This window comes from Carica papaya, chromosome 9 (genome assembly GCF_054855325.1).
Source record: "Carica papaya isolate Zhongbai chromosome 9, ASM5485532v1, whole genome shotgun sequence".
Classification (NCBI taxonomy): domain Eukaryota; kingdom Viridiplantae; phylum Streptophyta; class Magnoliopsida; order Brassicales; family Caricaceae; genus Carica; species Carica papaya.
In genome coordinates this window covers 4,613,830-4,630,410 of record NC_142317.1, presented here as the reverse complement: position 1 = coordinate 4,630,410, position 16,581 = coordinate 4,613,830, and the positions used below count along the sequence as shown (strand labels likewise).

The 16,581-nt window shown below is 35.3% G+C and overlaps 2 protein-coding genes across 2 annotated transcripts; one reads left to right on the top strand and one right to left on the bottom strand.

Moving 5' to 3' along the window:
• The first annotated feature begins 22 nt into the window (after nt 1–22).
• LOC110820536 (Eukaryotic aspartyl protease family protein) lies at nt 23–6,218 on the top strand. Its single transcript, XM_022050027.2, has 9 exons — nt 23–1,066; nt 2,431–2,548; nt 3,541–3,770; nt 3,873–4,112; nt 4,507–4,654; nt 4,752–4,837; nt 5,034–5,148; nt 5,498–5,570; nt 6,020–6,218. The coding sequence occupies exons 1-9, from the start codon at nt 462–464 to the stop codon at nt 6,130–6,132; spliced, it is 1,728 nt and encodes a 575-aa protein (XP_021905719.1). The 5' UTR covers nt 23–461; the 3' UTR covers nt 6,133–6,218.
• Nucleotides 6,219–7,006: 788 nt separating this feature from the next.
• Nucleotides 7,007–15,758, bottom strand: LOC110820412 (uncharacterized). The gene is made up of 12 exons (XM_088210839.1): nt 15,599–15,758; nt 14,572–14,985; nt 13,437–13,683; nt 12,790–12,902; nt 11,461–11,540; nt 10,246–10,387; nt 10,016–10,096; nt 9,003–9,290; nt 8,423–8,515; nt 7,972–8,111; nt 7,815–7,881; nt 7,007–7,289 (listed from the first exon to the last, which is right to left on the bottom strand). Exons 2-12 carry the CDS (start codon nt 14,962–14,964, stop codon nt 7,170–7,172), a joined length of 1,764 nt encoding a protein of 587 aa, XP_088066965.1. The 5' UTR covers nt 14,965–14,985; nt 15,599–15,758; the 3' UTR covers nt 7,007–7,169.
• Between the last annotated feature and the right edge of the window lie 823 nt (nt 15,759–16,581).

Below are 16,581 nucleotides of genomic sequence, written 5' to 3'. Positions count from 1 at the left end.
AAATTACTAAATTTTTAATATATAGAATAAGAAGCTGTAGCTGAGTCAACTCAGCAGATGAATTCACACTCGGATCGACCGAGTTAAAAATGGTATTCTGTTTGGTAACAAATAACCGAGTAGCTGTTCGTCAAACAGCAAAGTCCCGAAAGTCATCTTCTCATCCGAGCCTATTGGCCGTTTCTGGTTTCTTACTGGTCAAGTTCCTAGATCCTTCCTTCATACTTATTGTAATATTTTCACATTTGACTTTTTGAATTTGCTCGCTACAATGAGAATTCAGTGATGATCAAGTCTTCCATTGGACCCAACCAACCACGTACCAGTGACCTCCATGGATAAGTAGCTTAATCTTTCTTCTTTTTCAACATATCCTCTTCTTCTTCTTCTTCTTCTTCTTCTTTTGCTTTCTCTTTTGATCTGCTCAAGAAGAAAAAGCTCTTCAACTCTGGAGGAAGAAGATGAATTCTGAGGATTCAGTACCTCAACAACTCAAAGGTGTAGTTATAATCACTCTTCCTCCACCTGATAATCCTTCATTAGGCAAAACAATTACTGCTTTCACTCTCACCAATGAGAATTTTCAACAGTCGAGCCAGAGCCATGAGAATTATCACCATAATCAAGATCATGATCGTGATCAAGGCAATGTTCCAATTCAATCACCAACACCACCTGTAGCCGGACGCCAATTCTCGTTCTCGAGGGGATTCGAGGGTACTCCGAGGAAGCTCTTGGGGTTTCTTGCTATCTCTCTTCTTGCCCTAGTTCTTTACAGCTGCGTTTTCTCGGGTACATTTGAGGAGTTCAGAAGATCTAATGAAGATGAAAAATCAAAATCCTTCGTGTTCCCACTGTATCATAAATCGGGGATTCGTGAGGTGTCGGAGGAGGATTTGGAAGTCAAGTTGGGGAGATTTGTAGACGTGGACAGAGGAGATTTTGTGCCTAAAGTAGATAATCGGTTTGTAAAACCTGATAATATTAACAAAATGGTTTCTGCTAATGCTGCTTCTGGGGATTCCTCCGCCATTTTTCCTGTCAGGGGCAACGTTTACCCAGATGGGTAAGTGTGGATTTTCTAGCTTTTGTCTACTTACACTTTCTTGTTCTGTCGGTAGACAGCCATAAATTCACCTACATTTAGCTTGTTGCTTGATATGGTAAACGTGAATGTGAGAGGATTACAGGTAAGATTTCGGTTAAGGTTTGAGAGCTTTATAGATTCAATGTAGTTAACTTTATTTTGATTCCTCTTTTTAGCATGTTTCTTTATGAAGAGTAATTGTTTTGTTCAAAGGGTATTCGTTTAATTATTATTGTCACTCCAATTTTTACTTATAGTACTAATAAAAGGGAATATACGCTACATAGAATAAATTTTTCCTGTAAAAAATGCTTTGTTGCGGTTATAAATTTGCGTTTTCTTTTACTTTTTTGTGCCTCGGGATTGAACTTTACCTTTATAGTTCTGCTGTTGAAGTTTGTGCCTTTGCTCAAAGGTATATGAAAAACCCTCCTCTAGTATATATACTAACTTGAGCATTTTTCATATTCTTAGCATTTAGATGATGCCATATAATAGGATTTGGGGTTGTTCCAAAGGCTTATACAATGCTTAGAATATAGTTTATGCAATTTTATTTCTGATTATGTGGAACAAACACTGTATCAAGTGAATTTGATATACTGCTCTGTGTCAACCTACTGCTATTTTTATATTGGTGCCCTTTTGATAGGCTTTTTCTCGGGTTGCAGAGAAGGCAAGATGAGTAAGAACACTGGTAAAAAAGTTGTGTTAATTTAACAATTACAGGAAAGCATCTGTGGTCAGCCATGCTGGAGTACAGAAAATTCTAATGCTGGTTATATAGAGAGAGTTAAGTGGCAATACCCTTCTTTAGGAAGTGGATGTGATGGATGAAGAAGAAATACAGATGTTGCAGCATCAGCAGAGTGCTTGTACTGTTGTCATCAATGATGGATTTGGTATGAGAAATGAATTGTGAGGGAAATCTGCAGGTGTAGGAAGCGGTTGTAGGATCGCAGTGACTTCAATATTGATGTAATTAGTGCCGAAGGTGTCATGATCACATGATGATAATACATAATGCTATAGGATCTTTTTTCTTCTTTTCATTTAAGTGAGAGCAAATTTTACCTTTGATATTATTGTTTACTCATTTAGAAGTTTTTTTCTATTACAAATATTTCAATTGTGGCCTTTTCCCATTATGGAAGATGAAGTGTCATAATTCAATAAATATATGGTATTGATGTATGGCTTGCATCAGTTTGCAGAGATTTAGAATGATTTAATGTTATTTTTCCTGCCTTTTTTCTGTTGGTTAATACTTTCTGCTGCCTAAGATTTGTCTGATGGCAATAGTGATTCTAATTCCAAATTGTTCTTTTTTTTCTTCCTTTCAGATTGTATTTCACATACATGCTGGTAGGAAATCCCCAGAGAACTTATTATCTTGATATTGATACTGGGAGTGACTTAACATGGATTCAGTGTGATGCTCCTTGCACCAGTTGTGCCAAGGTAATACCTAAGACTAAGTTTTCTGAATGAGGTTTACAAATAGGATCTGAAATTAACAACTTTGATTTCTTTATTTACTTGTCTGGTGATTAGTTGAAGTTTAAAATGGCTGATTGATTGTGTGAACTTGTCAAACTTATCACAGAACTGTTTCCTCTACATGTCTGATAGATATTATCTTGTCACCTTCGCACATTCAGTTCTATCTTACCATCTTTGTGTATGCTTACTGAATGGAGACGTCTATCGTCCACTGTTTGTTTGATAGTTCCTTACGACCTACAGTTCAAGCATTCTGGGCTTTGGCCACATTTCCATTTGGTCTACCATCTTAAAAAGTGTCTATATCTTGAATCTCTGATATAACATGAGCGGAGATAGAAATTTTAAGATTAAAAAATATCCTTTATTAAAAGAATGTCCTTTTGAAAATATCTTGATCTCTCTCTTTGTTAGGGTTTAGTAATTTTATTAATTTTATTTTTGGGACTTGACAAAAAATATGAATATAAATCTCACTCCTGATGCTGATTATCATTCTTTATTGGCAATAACAAATGGATATATAAGGAGATGAAACTTCTTTTTTGCTAGTTGAAAAGCTGCGCAAGGCAGCACTTAGACCCTCAACCTCAAACTTAGTTGAAAAGGTACATAACCAACTCTATTAGTTTTTGATTCCTAACCAAATATATCCTCTAACAAAAGGTTGATTGTCTATGCTTGTGGTGCATCGACATGCTAAATTATCTGTTCCTGTACTACTTCCCGATATACCTTTCATTTATGGACTATTTTTTTTTCGGATTTTCAAGTTTTGAGCAAAAATACTTCCTATCTGCTGTCTGCAAGGAAGCAGAGCTGAATGAGAGAGTTAAAGAAAACTATACTGCCATCATGTAAAGATGGTAACTCTTGTAGATGATGAAGAATATTTTGTCAAGTATTTTGAGGTAGAAATCATCTTTAAACAGATGGATTATTTAATGTAGGGAGCCAATCCTTTGTACAAGCCAAGGAGAGGCAATTTAGTTCCTCCTAAGGATTCACTGTGTGCAGAAGTTCATAGAAATCAGAAGACTCAGTATTGCGAAGCTTGTGACCAGTGTGACTATGAGATTGAATATGCTGATCAAAGCTCCTCGATTGGTGTTCTTGCAAGAGATGAGCTTCATCTGTTGATTGCAAATGGCTCGGTGACCAAGTTAAATGTCGTGTTTGGGTATACTTCTTCATCCCTCTGGAAGTTATTCTTGATCATTTAAATGTTTAGTCTTTCTAACCAGATTCTGTTTTCTGCATTTTTTAAAACTTTTATACTTAGGTGTGCATATGATCAGCAAGGTCTACTTCTAAACACACTGGTAAAGACAGATGGAATCCTCGGACTAAGCAGGGCCAAGGTTAGCTTACCTTCTCAGCTGGCAGATCAGGGGATCATTAACAATGTGGTTGGCCATTGCCTAACCACTGATGTTGGTGGTGGGGGATATATGTTCCTAGGCGATGATTTAGTCCCACAATGGGGAATGGCATGGGTCCCCATGCTTGACGGCCATTCCATGTAAGTATGCATCTGCTAAGCTTCTCTTTTTTGTTCTTACTCTCTACTGTCCTTTGGCGTTTAGTAGACAGAAACTCTAAAAGTAAAGAAAAGATTCCCACACGAAAACTCATTAAAGAGGTGGAGTTTGCAAGAAGTAATCACTTTGTAGTGAATATTTTTCTGCATTGTTTATTTTTGAAAAATTCCCTTGAAACATTTGCAAACATTCGCAACTTCTTAAACATATTTAATGGTGCATTTGAAGAACAATGAATGTCTAAACACAAAATATCATTAGTACATGCAATCATATATTCCTCTTACCCTTGCAGACCCCATTTCTTGTGAATCTTACCATTGAGCTTTTTCTGGGTGACTGATTCACCCTGCTTTTCTTTTGGGGTCTTTTCAGAGGATTTTATCATACGGAGATTATGAAGATGAGTTACGGAAATAACCCACTCAGTTTGGGTGAGAAAAGTGGAAGACGGGTACTTTTTGACACCGGCAGTTCTTATACATACTTCCCTGAACAGGCATATTCTGAGTTGGTGGCTTCTGTAAGTATTATAATCTATAGCCAGATTGAAAGATTAGAAACAGTTTTTAGAAAACATTTTCATGGTCCTACTAATTACTCAATGTTGATTGACGAAGCTTGAAGAAGTTTCTGACTTGGGATTCATCCGTGATACATCTGATCCAACATTGCCCATTTGTTGGCAGGCTAAATTCCCTATCAGGTATATGAGGAGAAAATAAATATATTAGATCTTGGTGCTTATCCCAATAAAAGGAAATTATCATTTAGGTTGTCAAGGGTTTAACTTAAATGGTCAGTGACTCCACAATGGTTTTTTTCAAATCTCTTGCTGTCCATGAAAAATAATGATGTCAATATGAGTGACTCTGTGAACTTAACTGTCTTCTTTTAAGCAGATCTGTTACGGATGTTAAGCAGTTCTTCAAGACTTTAACCTTTCAACTTGGGAGCAAATGGTGGATCATCTCCAGAAAGCTTCGATTTCCACCAGAGAGCTACTTGATTATTAACGTAAGGATCTCTCAACTCTTTTACAAGGGTGTAGTTTAGGCTATATTTAGAACAAATCCAGAAATTTTACAGAACCTATTCATAAATAAGCACTTTGTTTACCAAGGAGAGGATTTAAGTTTACTAAAAAATAATAAAAATCAATCTTAGTATGAAATTCAAATTGATTGAATTTATAATGCATTGTTTGAGTTCTATGTAAAATTTCATAGGAGATAAAATCTTTTTTGTTTGATGAAGAATTTTTACTATCTTTTAGTTGAACTAAGTACACTTTGATTGTTCTTAAATATTACCTTAAGAAAACGTTTGTATTTGCAATAGTTTCTGATGGAACTTTATTTTGCAGAAAAAGGGAAATGTGTGCTTAGGCATCCTTGATGGAAGCAAAGTACGTGATGGATCAACAATTATACTTGGAGGTATGTCCCTTGGATTGGGAGAAGTGTTGCCTTTTAATTTTAGCAGTAAATTTCCTGACACCCGATTTTTATCTATCTATCTATCTATCTTTCCCATTAAGGATCCAATACTTTTGGGAACTTTGTATTTTTCTAGTTAGTTCTCATAGTTAAAGACAAAATCAGTCCACGTTTCTGCTACAGAAATTAGAAAAGTTATGTACATAAGCTGCTCTTTCAAGGTGTTATATTGGGTGCATGTTTAGTGATTATTAGTTTTTACTAGGTTGGATTGTAGATTCAGTCCCGGCCACCAGCTTAGCCCAGGGTTTAATGGGCCTGTCAAACTAAGAGAGCACAATTTAACCCATATGGCTGGTAACCCATATGGGCCAGCCCAGTTATCTCAACTACGACTTTCGGCCTTGTTTACACAATTTTGTTTGACTGCATTGCTTTGATTTTTGCAGACATATCATTGCGTGGAAAACTTATGGTGTATGATAACGTGAATCACAGAATTGGGTGGATGCAGTCTGACTGTGTAAAGCCGAACAGATTTAAGAGCCTCCCATTTTTTTAAGGGATCGTTCTAACATGATAACTACTAGTTATGTACATAAGCTGCTTTGTATTATTACTTTACGGAACTCTATTACATTTTTGTCATATTATGTTGGGCATGTTAATATTACACACACACTCCTATAATAATAATATATTATATAAACCAGGAGTTGTGCGGATTTAATAATTAAATGGGGAAAAAAAAAAAAAAAAACAGAGAGAAAAAGAAAGTAGATGGAGTGGCAGTATGGGCCTGGCTCGTGGTCACTTTATTAACAACTTTTTTACGTTGATAATTTTAAATAGTCGAACCAAACAAAAAAGAAAATTAAAATTAAAAAATCGGAATGTTTTTTGTTATCAGAAGTTCTGAAAACATTTTATAATATTTAATAAAAAATTTAATTTTTATTGGGCCAAATTTATTTTAATAGGCCCGCCTCATTTAACAATCAGACAGGAATGGACCTAACCCACTTTCTTATTCTGGGCCAAATCAAATCTGGCCTGCCAGTTATCAGCCATTTAATTTATCAGATCAGACCCAACCAAAGAAACCAGAGAAATCATCTTGATCAAGGACATTATCGGACAACGCTCATGCTGTCTTTGATTTGAAACTATTTACCTGGTCCGGTCGAACCAGTTAATTTTAAATATTAAATATATATATATATATATTAAAAGTACATAAATATAAGAAGTTTTCTATAAAAAATTGCTTTTTACTCTGCCTTCTCTTTTCTACGGTCGGGAGTCCGCTGCTGCTTCACTTCACTTGATGTGCTTCAACTTTGAGATATGTGGGTGTTGCTTTATATTTGTATATACTTATTGCATTTCCAGAAGAAAGCTCAGTAGAAAATCGAATAAAAAATAAAACAAAAACAAAAAAATAAAAGTATTGCATTCCAGGCATTAAGAAGACAATAGAATGTTTTTACAAGGGAAAAACGTCAGCACCTCGAGTAAGATATTACATATGGCTGGCAAGCTAAATCAGATCCACAATTAAGAATAATTAAAAAAATATTAATAAGACAAGCAAAGAACCTAGCTGGACATCGATACCTGATCACTTAACTGTAGTGCTTCATTCGCAAAAAACCTGACATCAACATCGGGGTCTTCACTCAGCTCGACCAAACATGGCCGAATTGTCTTCTCCACAACCTGCAAAGTTCAAGAATCAAGAGGCATTTAGCATTCTGCCCCGTTAATAAATGCTTAGCTTTATGATTTTCTTACTTTTATTAACAAGTATTCTTAAGGCATTGGGTTTTGCTGGACACGCTGGGCAGGTGAATGGAACAAAGTAAGGTCCGTTTTTTTGGTAAGCAAATGAGGTCATTTTCACGAACTTCTTCAGGCGTATAAAAAGGAAATATAACATTAAAAAAGAAAAAACAAAACGCCATGCAGTCCCGTGCATCCCATCAGGACCATCCACTTTTTTCTTTCTTGTCAAGGAAAGTTCAGCAAAAACTCTGTTTTTTACTTTAATGCTAGCCATAATCAAATAGCCAAATTATTTTTAAGTAGTTCACCGATAAAGACAATTTTACTTTCATCTAATCACTTACTGCCCAACAAAATGGGTCTAGTCAAGGTTAGAGAATTCTAGAAAAACAGTAAAAAAGATCACTAACAGACTGGTAAACTATAGAATTATAGAAAAACAATAAAAAGATCACTTACAGACTGGTCAACTATAGGAATTAGCGATTTTAAGACCTTTGCCACGTTGAACTTGATATTTGGTACTCTGTGACAGGCAACTCTCATTGATTTAGTGCCAACAAATGAAAATTGAAAGAAATACTGTTCTCATGTATTATTTGAGTCCAGAAATTACCTATCCTTTGATGCATTAATGACCTCAGGCAAGAGCTTTGAACAAGTGATATCTGAGCCCATAACAGGGGCAAGTAAAGAAATAGCATGTAGAATGGTCATCCGATACAGATAATGTGAATTGTTAATCATATCTAAAACCTGTTAAGACATTCAAAGTTGTAAGTGCGAAATCAAACGAATTGGAGTTTACTCATAGGGATCCCCCTTTATCAATAATCATTGGTCAAATTGCACAATGAAGAAAACTCAAGGACTAGCTTTATATAAAGGCATTGAAATCAGCCAGCTTAAATGTACAATTAGACTAAGGATGTTAGCTCCATCAGGAGAAAGAAATAGCATCTGGACTGAAAACACCATCATTTTGGGAATCAAGACCCTAAAATCATCAATGTTATTTACATTGTAGAAGGTACTACTCATGGTAAATTATAGGCTAACAAACTTACCTGTGGAACTATGTGTTGCATTGCCCACTCTGGGCCAAATTCTTCTGCAAGGCGCTTCACATTATTAGCAGCCGCTTCACGAATTGAGTAAACCTGCAACATTTCCCAAGAGAAATTAAGAAAACAGAAAGCTCGAAACTATAATATCAAATATTGATCACAGTAGTAACAGGGTTTAATAATTAAATTTATATCTCAGTGCTCCTAAAATCTGACAATAAACCCCGCCAAACCAGATAACTTATTCCTCCTTAAGTTCCGAATAATGCACATGCCTTTTGATGCTTAGCTTTGGGCAAATCCTATGATTTCAAAGTAATTAACAAGTTTCCACTGACAAAAGCCAGGATACACTGTGAATCTTTGTTCATTCAACTCCTAAGAAGAAGAAAAGCAAACGAAAAAAATTAAAATTTCTAGGGATTCAAATCAAGAAAGTTTTATCTCTAAGGAGGAAGAAATAGGGGCAAGATAATAAAAAGATACTCTATAGCTTGAGATGCTTCAGATATATATATATATATTTTAAATAAGAGATGCTTCAGATGTACATTACTAAAAATGAAACAGCTTCTCTAACCTTATCTTTCAACCACTGCATGCAAAGAGCCCCGAGCTTATCATCAAAGAAGCCAACACCCAATTGACTAGCCAGTAGAGGGATGTATTCTATTATTGCTAGCCGAACCCTCCAGTGTCTATCCTCAGCAAGTTCAACAATTGCTGGCAGTAGGGACTGAGACAGCAAATCAATTCCAATTACCTGGTTGACTTGATCAAGCTTACTGATAATATTCAGTCGCACATCAGGAAACTCATCCTTCAGAAGTGAGAGGAAAATGGGCAGCAATTGTTCAATGGTGGCATCCTGCACCCAATAAAGGAACGTACATAAAATAACAAAAAAAAACCAAGAAAGCATTTCCCCAAAGGAAAACGTAGTTAATCGCAAAAAAAAAAAAAAAAAAAAGACATGCTCGATAATTAAAAGGCCACAAAGCAACAGATCCTGAAGAACCATCCCCCCGAATCAATGGTGTCAAGTATGAAGACAAAAATGATCAAAACATTAAAGCATGTCAACTACAGTGGAGCAAACTATAGATGCTGTTTTCTTTTCTCTATTTCACTTGCTTTTTTTGGATGGACATGACACTTTTCTATCTAAAACACATTACTCTCTTCGGACTCCATTGACAATATCCACGGAGGCAATGTTATGAAGCACCCTAGTTACTACACTTGAAAGAAGCCATATCAATAACTAATCAATAAATGAACTTAAGGCTCATGTCAACAGGAAAAGAACATAGAAATAGTGATCAGGAAACTATCGGCGGCTAATAACTGTCACATAAAATCAACAAAAGCTAAATGAGACTAAAAAACACAACAAAATAAGTAATGGGAAGGATATCTAACCTCTAAAAACCAAAAAGCTGTCACAGATCAATTCAAATTTTCATACTAAGCTAACATACATTACCTAACTGATGCCAAGTCGATCCCTATATTTGTCTTTGCGGAAATTCATATGAAAACCCAAACTTTCATTTAATTTGGAGTAGACACCTCCACAGAAAGTGTTCTTACCTTCCCTAAAACTGGTGCCATTCCCATTATAACTGAAGCCAAAGCAGATCGAACATGCTGGGAGGAATCAGTTGACAAGTCCTACAGTAAGCAAATTTAGGCATGCTACCATCATTAACAAAGAATCATATCTAACAGCATGCACAGAAGTAATTTGGCAAGCGCATAGCATGAACTTAGCTCTCCATGCCTTAAATAAAGAAGATTGACAGTTTCATAAGCACTCATACTTTCACACAAGGAAGAATATGCTGGATGGCAAGTTCTGGATTCAATATTCGGCAAAACTTGGTCACTTTGCCAGCAGCAGCTATACGCACTTCGGCTTCATTATCACGAAGTAGCCGAACATAAGCAGGAACAAGATCTGACCTAAAAAATGTCAATAATACAGTAACTATGAGATTATACTTTTCTTTAGACGGACTATGAAGTTATACTCTAGAAAAAATTCCAGATACCAAATTTACATATTTGGAACAATGTTGCTAAGATTTGCCATTTTTGGTTGCAGACTCAAGTTGAGACTCCAACACTCTCCTATCCTGAGAAATGCATGCTCAGCCCAAAGAAACGAGATAGTGTTGCTGAAATCAGTTTATTCTGTCTTAGTGAAATCCAATTTTTCTTTAAACTCATGTTTTTTGGAGTAGAACTGTAGCTACAGAAGTTGAGAGAAAGTGATATCTGGTGCTTCTCTTCTTAGTACCTATTGTGGGTTTGCCATGAACAGACATGTGACTAGAGAAGTTGAAATAGGCAACATCCCTCTACTACAAACATTTGACAGCTATTGTTGTATCACCAACAGTAGCGACAGAACTGATTAATTAAAAGAAACAATAGCTGATAAGTGAGATCCACGAGAGAATGGTTGTTCACATGTAGGTCCCTAATGTTTTCCATTTTTTCCTGGGGCAGCACTTTGGTGGTGCAACTATTGGTGATTGTACTTGTTACCCTAGATCCAAAGTAGACCCTTTCGGGCTACAGTGGTTTGTCCAAGTATTGAATTTATATTTGTGGGATGTGTTACTCGACCGCAGGGAGAGGGACAGGAAAGCTTTTAAAGAGCATTCTTCTCTTGGCTGACTTCTCCTCATCTAGAATGAGTTGGCAAACTTCTCTACTGCTATTCATATTTAAAGAGTCCATAACGGATGCACACTGACTGCTTATCTCATTTACAACTGTTCCATGTAATCATAACATACTACTTTATGTGTATATATATAAAACATATCAACACAGCAGTAGCTAACTATTTAACTACTATGCATTACCCTTTTCTCTTCAACTTAGAAATTATAAGGATTCAGATGCTTAGATACTTGCCCATGCCCAACAGTTACATCAGAGTCCAAGCCTCATAAATATTCAAAATCATCTCCTTTACATGACTGCAAAGTGCAACACAACAGTTCCACAAGAAATAGTTCAATTACCTTGTAGGCTCTGGACCAACAGCTTCACACAGCTCATATAATTGATTTGCAACCATGTAGCGTACACGCCAAGACTTATCCTGGTGGGGAAAAGGTAACTATGTCATGCCTGATTGCCAAATCATAGAATCACAATTTTCCATGCCCACGTACAAATTAATAAAGTAATAAAGGAATGGAGAAAAACAATAACAATGGCACTACTAAAACATATATTTCTCATGAAATTCATCTCATATGTTATTGGCCAAAACCTTCTATGTAAGAGCACCAAACAAATGATCACATAGTTTATGTACTTACGGGGAAAAAGAAGAGAAGCCCCGGAAATGATGCCTTAAAGTAAATGCCATGTCCCCCAACTCCAAGTCGGATCAGGGAGAACAACCTGACCCAAACAGGCATCACTTCACAGGGATCACTTTCCATTGTGGGACTAACAGAAAGAGGAAGAAAAAAAGAACTGGTCCAGGCTGTCTTTCCAGTTTAGTAGTTTCCTTAATAGTTTGATTTACTTAGGACTTTGGAGTACAATAGAAATAGTGGTTAGAAGTTATTTTAATATTTAATTTAATTAAGATTTAAGAATAAAAAAAGGGAATTATTATCATTAGGAAATGTTATTTAGGACATTATCACATATGTTAAAGTAGAAAATTATCTAGGAAGTTATTGCATCACCCAAAATAGGAAAGCATGTACATTTTCCCTATTAATATGCAAGCGCTCTGAATGAATAAAATTATCAGATAATTATTATTAGATAGGTTGTAGAGTATCTTACCTCTAAAGAGAGGGGATTCTCTCTAATGAGCCCACTCACAATTCAATTCCAGACTCAGGACCATATCAGTTAACCTTCAGGCTGCAATTTCTCAATATTAACCCTCCATTTCACAGGGAATAGCTAATGTTTTGCCAGTTGTAAACCCTCTGAGAGACACTAGAACCTAAGCTCGGGAATTACTAAGCTACAGCTGATAAACCCTGATCCTAAACAATCATAAACAAGCATATTAACTACAGCTCAATGTTAGCATAGCACGTATAACATATTCATGATCAGTGTCATGAGATTGCAGCACCTGCTGCAGTCAATTCAGCCTTATTGACTGCCTTACTTAAAATTCCTAACGCAAAGACCCTAAGAAAATAAAAACATAAAACCACTTAATGCTTTCTATGACTACTGTGGAAAACTGTCCTTGGACCAAATTATAGGCATTAGGCTTCTGAAGTTGATAAGACAGATCCTCTGGAAACATACATGGCTATCACATCAAAATGCTGACAGTTAAATTTCTAACACTGGTATTTAACATAAATTACCTGTGAGAAATTAACTATGACAGGGAGAATATGGGCGATACAATCCTGAGGTTCCAACAATTTTCCAAGAGCTGCACAGCCCTCTACAGCTAATAATCGAACAGAATCTTGATCTGAAAGGAAACCAAAGAACATATATGCTTAATAATCTATGACAACAAATGTAATGACAACTTAAAATGTAACTTGAATTTATAAAAGTGAACTATCGAAACATCATGGGTGTTTTGCTAACCATTTATATGCATTACAATGAAAATAAATCTAATTAGCTATATTGACCTAAACAATCATATACAAAAGCTTATTCTAATTGTAAGCAACAGCTTTGATTAGCAAACTACCAACTAAACGCCAAGTAACAGTTACCCATGACCTTGTTTTCACAAGCAATGAAAAAGAAGTTCCAGTGGCAAATGTCAGCAACCACAAAAACATTGAAATTTTTTCCCTCCATTTCTTAAAACATCTTATGCTCCCATTCAAAAAATACAATGGTCGAACTGTACACAGGTAAAAGTTGTTTGGATCTTAAGAGAAACATATAGACAAAGTATAGTTACATAGCCAATCTAATAAGTGTAAGACCCATGCAGTAAGATTGTAAAAATAAATCAAATTAGTGGATGCATAAAGAAGGTACTCACCATCCTGTGTCAGATCTTCAAATATAGTAATTATATCAGTCTTCAAATGAGCAGGTTCAATTGTAGCAGCAAATTTCCCCAGGTTCGTTGCAGCAGATCTCCTGACCATGGGCATGTCATCTTGACACAGTTGATTGTAAATTGCTCTTAGATCAGTCTTTAATGCCTCCGAGGCACTTGGATAAGCAATATGAAACAAACCACAGGAGGAAACTCGAGCTGTAAACCATTCTCCAGCAGCTAGTCTCTAGAGGTTCAAGATTGCACCATTCCAAAGAAAAAGGTCATTGTTATTTTAAAGATAAGATCACGTCACATACAGATGAATGTCAACAGAGATAGAAAACACATGGAAGCCAGATAAAATCACAGAAACATATGCATTTACTCAAGGACTGCTTCCAATTCCCTTTGTTCCTGTGGGACAGATTGGTTTTTTTGGCGTCCCCTCGGGTTAAGGCTCACTGTTTTACCAGCAGATCTCTTCAGCTATTTAGAAAGGGATTGAGCAGATATTCTTACATTAACTTTGCTTGTCTTCTACACTTAATTTTCCTTTCTTCCTAATAATGCTATTTCTTTTATCCAATAAGAAGCTTTTACAGCAAAATGGAAAAAGGAAACAACTGAAGCACACTGGAGAGTATCAGAGTCGGATATCAAAGAATAGTGTTTGTGTTACAGGATCACATATTGCAAGAGAATGGCTTGGTTGCACATGAATGGTTGAAACCTCCCTCTCTTTAAGACTATTACTTACAACTAAAACTTCCCCCTTTAAATCTTTTTTTTTTTTACTTCTTTTTGTTAAAAGAAGTTTTTCTTATTTGTAACGCAATCATGAAAGCTTTAAAACTCAATTCTAGATTCTATCAAAAGCCTTCTAAGCACCAATTTCACTTGTTTGTGCAAATACTTATAGTTCCTAAAATTTACTCGGAAACAGTAAAACGTGACAGATTATTCTCTACATAGAGAATACTTTATTTACCAGTAAATTCACATGAGCACCACTAAACTACAAAAGTTTCATACACCATATGAAAAAGAAGTATCAAGTCCTATGGAAGAGAACAAAATTGAATGTCAAGAAAACATAAAAAGCCAACAATGATGATCGAATTTGATAGCCAACCTTCACTAGTGGAATAAAATACTCAACCAAATCTTGCTCCCTCATTTGTGCTCCAATTCTACATAATGACTCTACAGCTTTGTCCCTCACGCAAGTTTCCTCAACAGTGCATAGTGTCTCCAATGGGGGAAGTAGCACGTTAGCAAACTCCACTCCTCCAACATAGGGAATAAACACCCCCAGTTCTTCAGCCATTGCAAGAAGAACTTCATCATCGTCATCATTGTTCTCACTTAGAAAAGGAATCAGCTCCTTTCGGGTTCTCTCCTCGCCTAGTGCACGGGCAATAGTCGATAATCGTCTGATCGAGTTCAAACGAAGCTGAATGTCTTCATTCTTGAGCTCATCAATTAGAACTGCTATTGGGTACAAAGGCTCATCAATGGACGCCATCTTGCCTCACAAGATCCGGAGCTGCAGTGTAGAAACAAATTCGTAACAACTCAACCCTAAATAAATTATCCATCATGCAATGCATATATGAACACCACGTTTATTATTGCTATGAATAGTAGAGAAACTCAAGTTGATCGCTGAAAATGAAATCGACCTTTGAAATCTTATTACGTTAATTTCTAACAGCATAAATCCAAAAAAGAAAATCAAGTGCATAAAACTCAGAACATAGGTATAAGTTACGTTCTAAACCCAGCTGCCTACTCTATCTCTCGAATACATCAGCCACCAAACATAGAACAGAAGGAAAGAGTAGCTTCTTGCTCATTAATTATCATTGATTCAATCATATTCATATAATCACACGCTTAATCATAAAAATTCTCGGAGGCAAATCATTAGAAAATTAAATCCAAGAAAAAGAAACTGAAAACTAAACCGACTTGCAGTAAGATCTTGAAGTTTTACAGACCGGCAAATTCACTGATTTCCACTAGAAAATATAAAGATCCGGATTGAAAGAAGAAAGTAGCCATGAAATTGCTTCTCGGAATATCAAAAACCAGAAAATAAGATGTAGGGCAAGACGAAACGGAGTTACAGAGAGAAATTAGAGAGGGAGTAGGTTCACCTTGAGGCTTGAAGGAAATGGAGTTTGTCTCGGTCGTTCTGACGAGATGAAGTGGTGAAAATGGAGATGGAGAGAGGGACGGGGATCTAAAGATCGGAGATCTAGTTTACAACACGATTCTCTTCTCGTTTAAGTCGATATTGTTTCCCATAATTTTGTAATTAAAAATAAGAATAATAATTAATTAATTATTACCGAAAAAATAACAGTTAATTATTATTTTGCATAATATGAAGATATAAAATAATGTAATATTTTTAAATGCAAGTCAGTTCAAAGTTCAATCGAATTTAATTATTTTGTAATTCTTTTTTTAATATGTAATAGTATAAATTTTATAATTGAAATTTTTATATATATAAAATAAAATTAGTTCACTTATATATTAAATATATAAATTATAAATTAAATTTTTATATATACATAAAAATTGAATATAATATAAAAATCAAAGTTTTAGAATTATAAGCTTTACCAGAAAGTAGGCTTAACTAATTTTTAAAACTAAAAATTAACTTAATTGCTAAATTTAATATCAAATTTAATATACATATTTTTGAACTAAACACCCGGTTGTAGTAAAAAAAAAATATAAGAACTAATTTTTAAAATAAATTTAACCAAAAATACGAAATAAATTTTTCTTTAATTAAATTTATTTTCACAGTTTTTGACATATGGTACAGAAACAACTGGCCCTCAACATTGATGTAAGACATATGGTTATGAAGGAACCAGAGTCTTTGCTGGGCTACCCTAATCCTGCTGAGAGACTAACCTAAATTAAAATTCAAAATCCCAAAATTGGAACATCATAAGCACTGGCACACCAATATATATATATATGTATACATATGTGTGTAAAATACTGCAAAATGCTGTAAAATTCCTCATATACGGTGTTGGAAGAGTTCAGCATAATCATTCGCAATTTTACCACCCATTTACAGTTTATAATAATCATTTTCTGTTAAAAAGAAAGT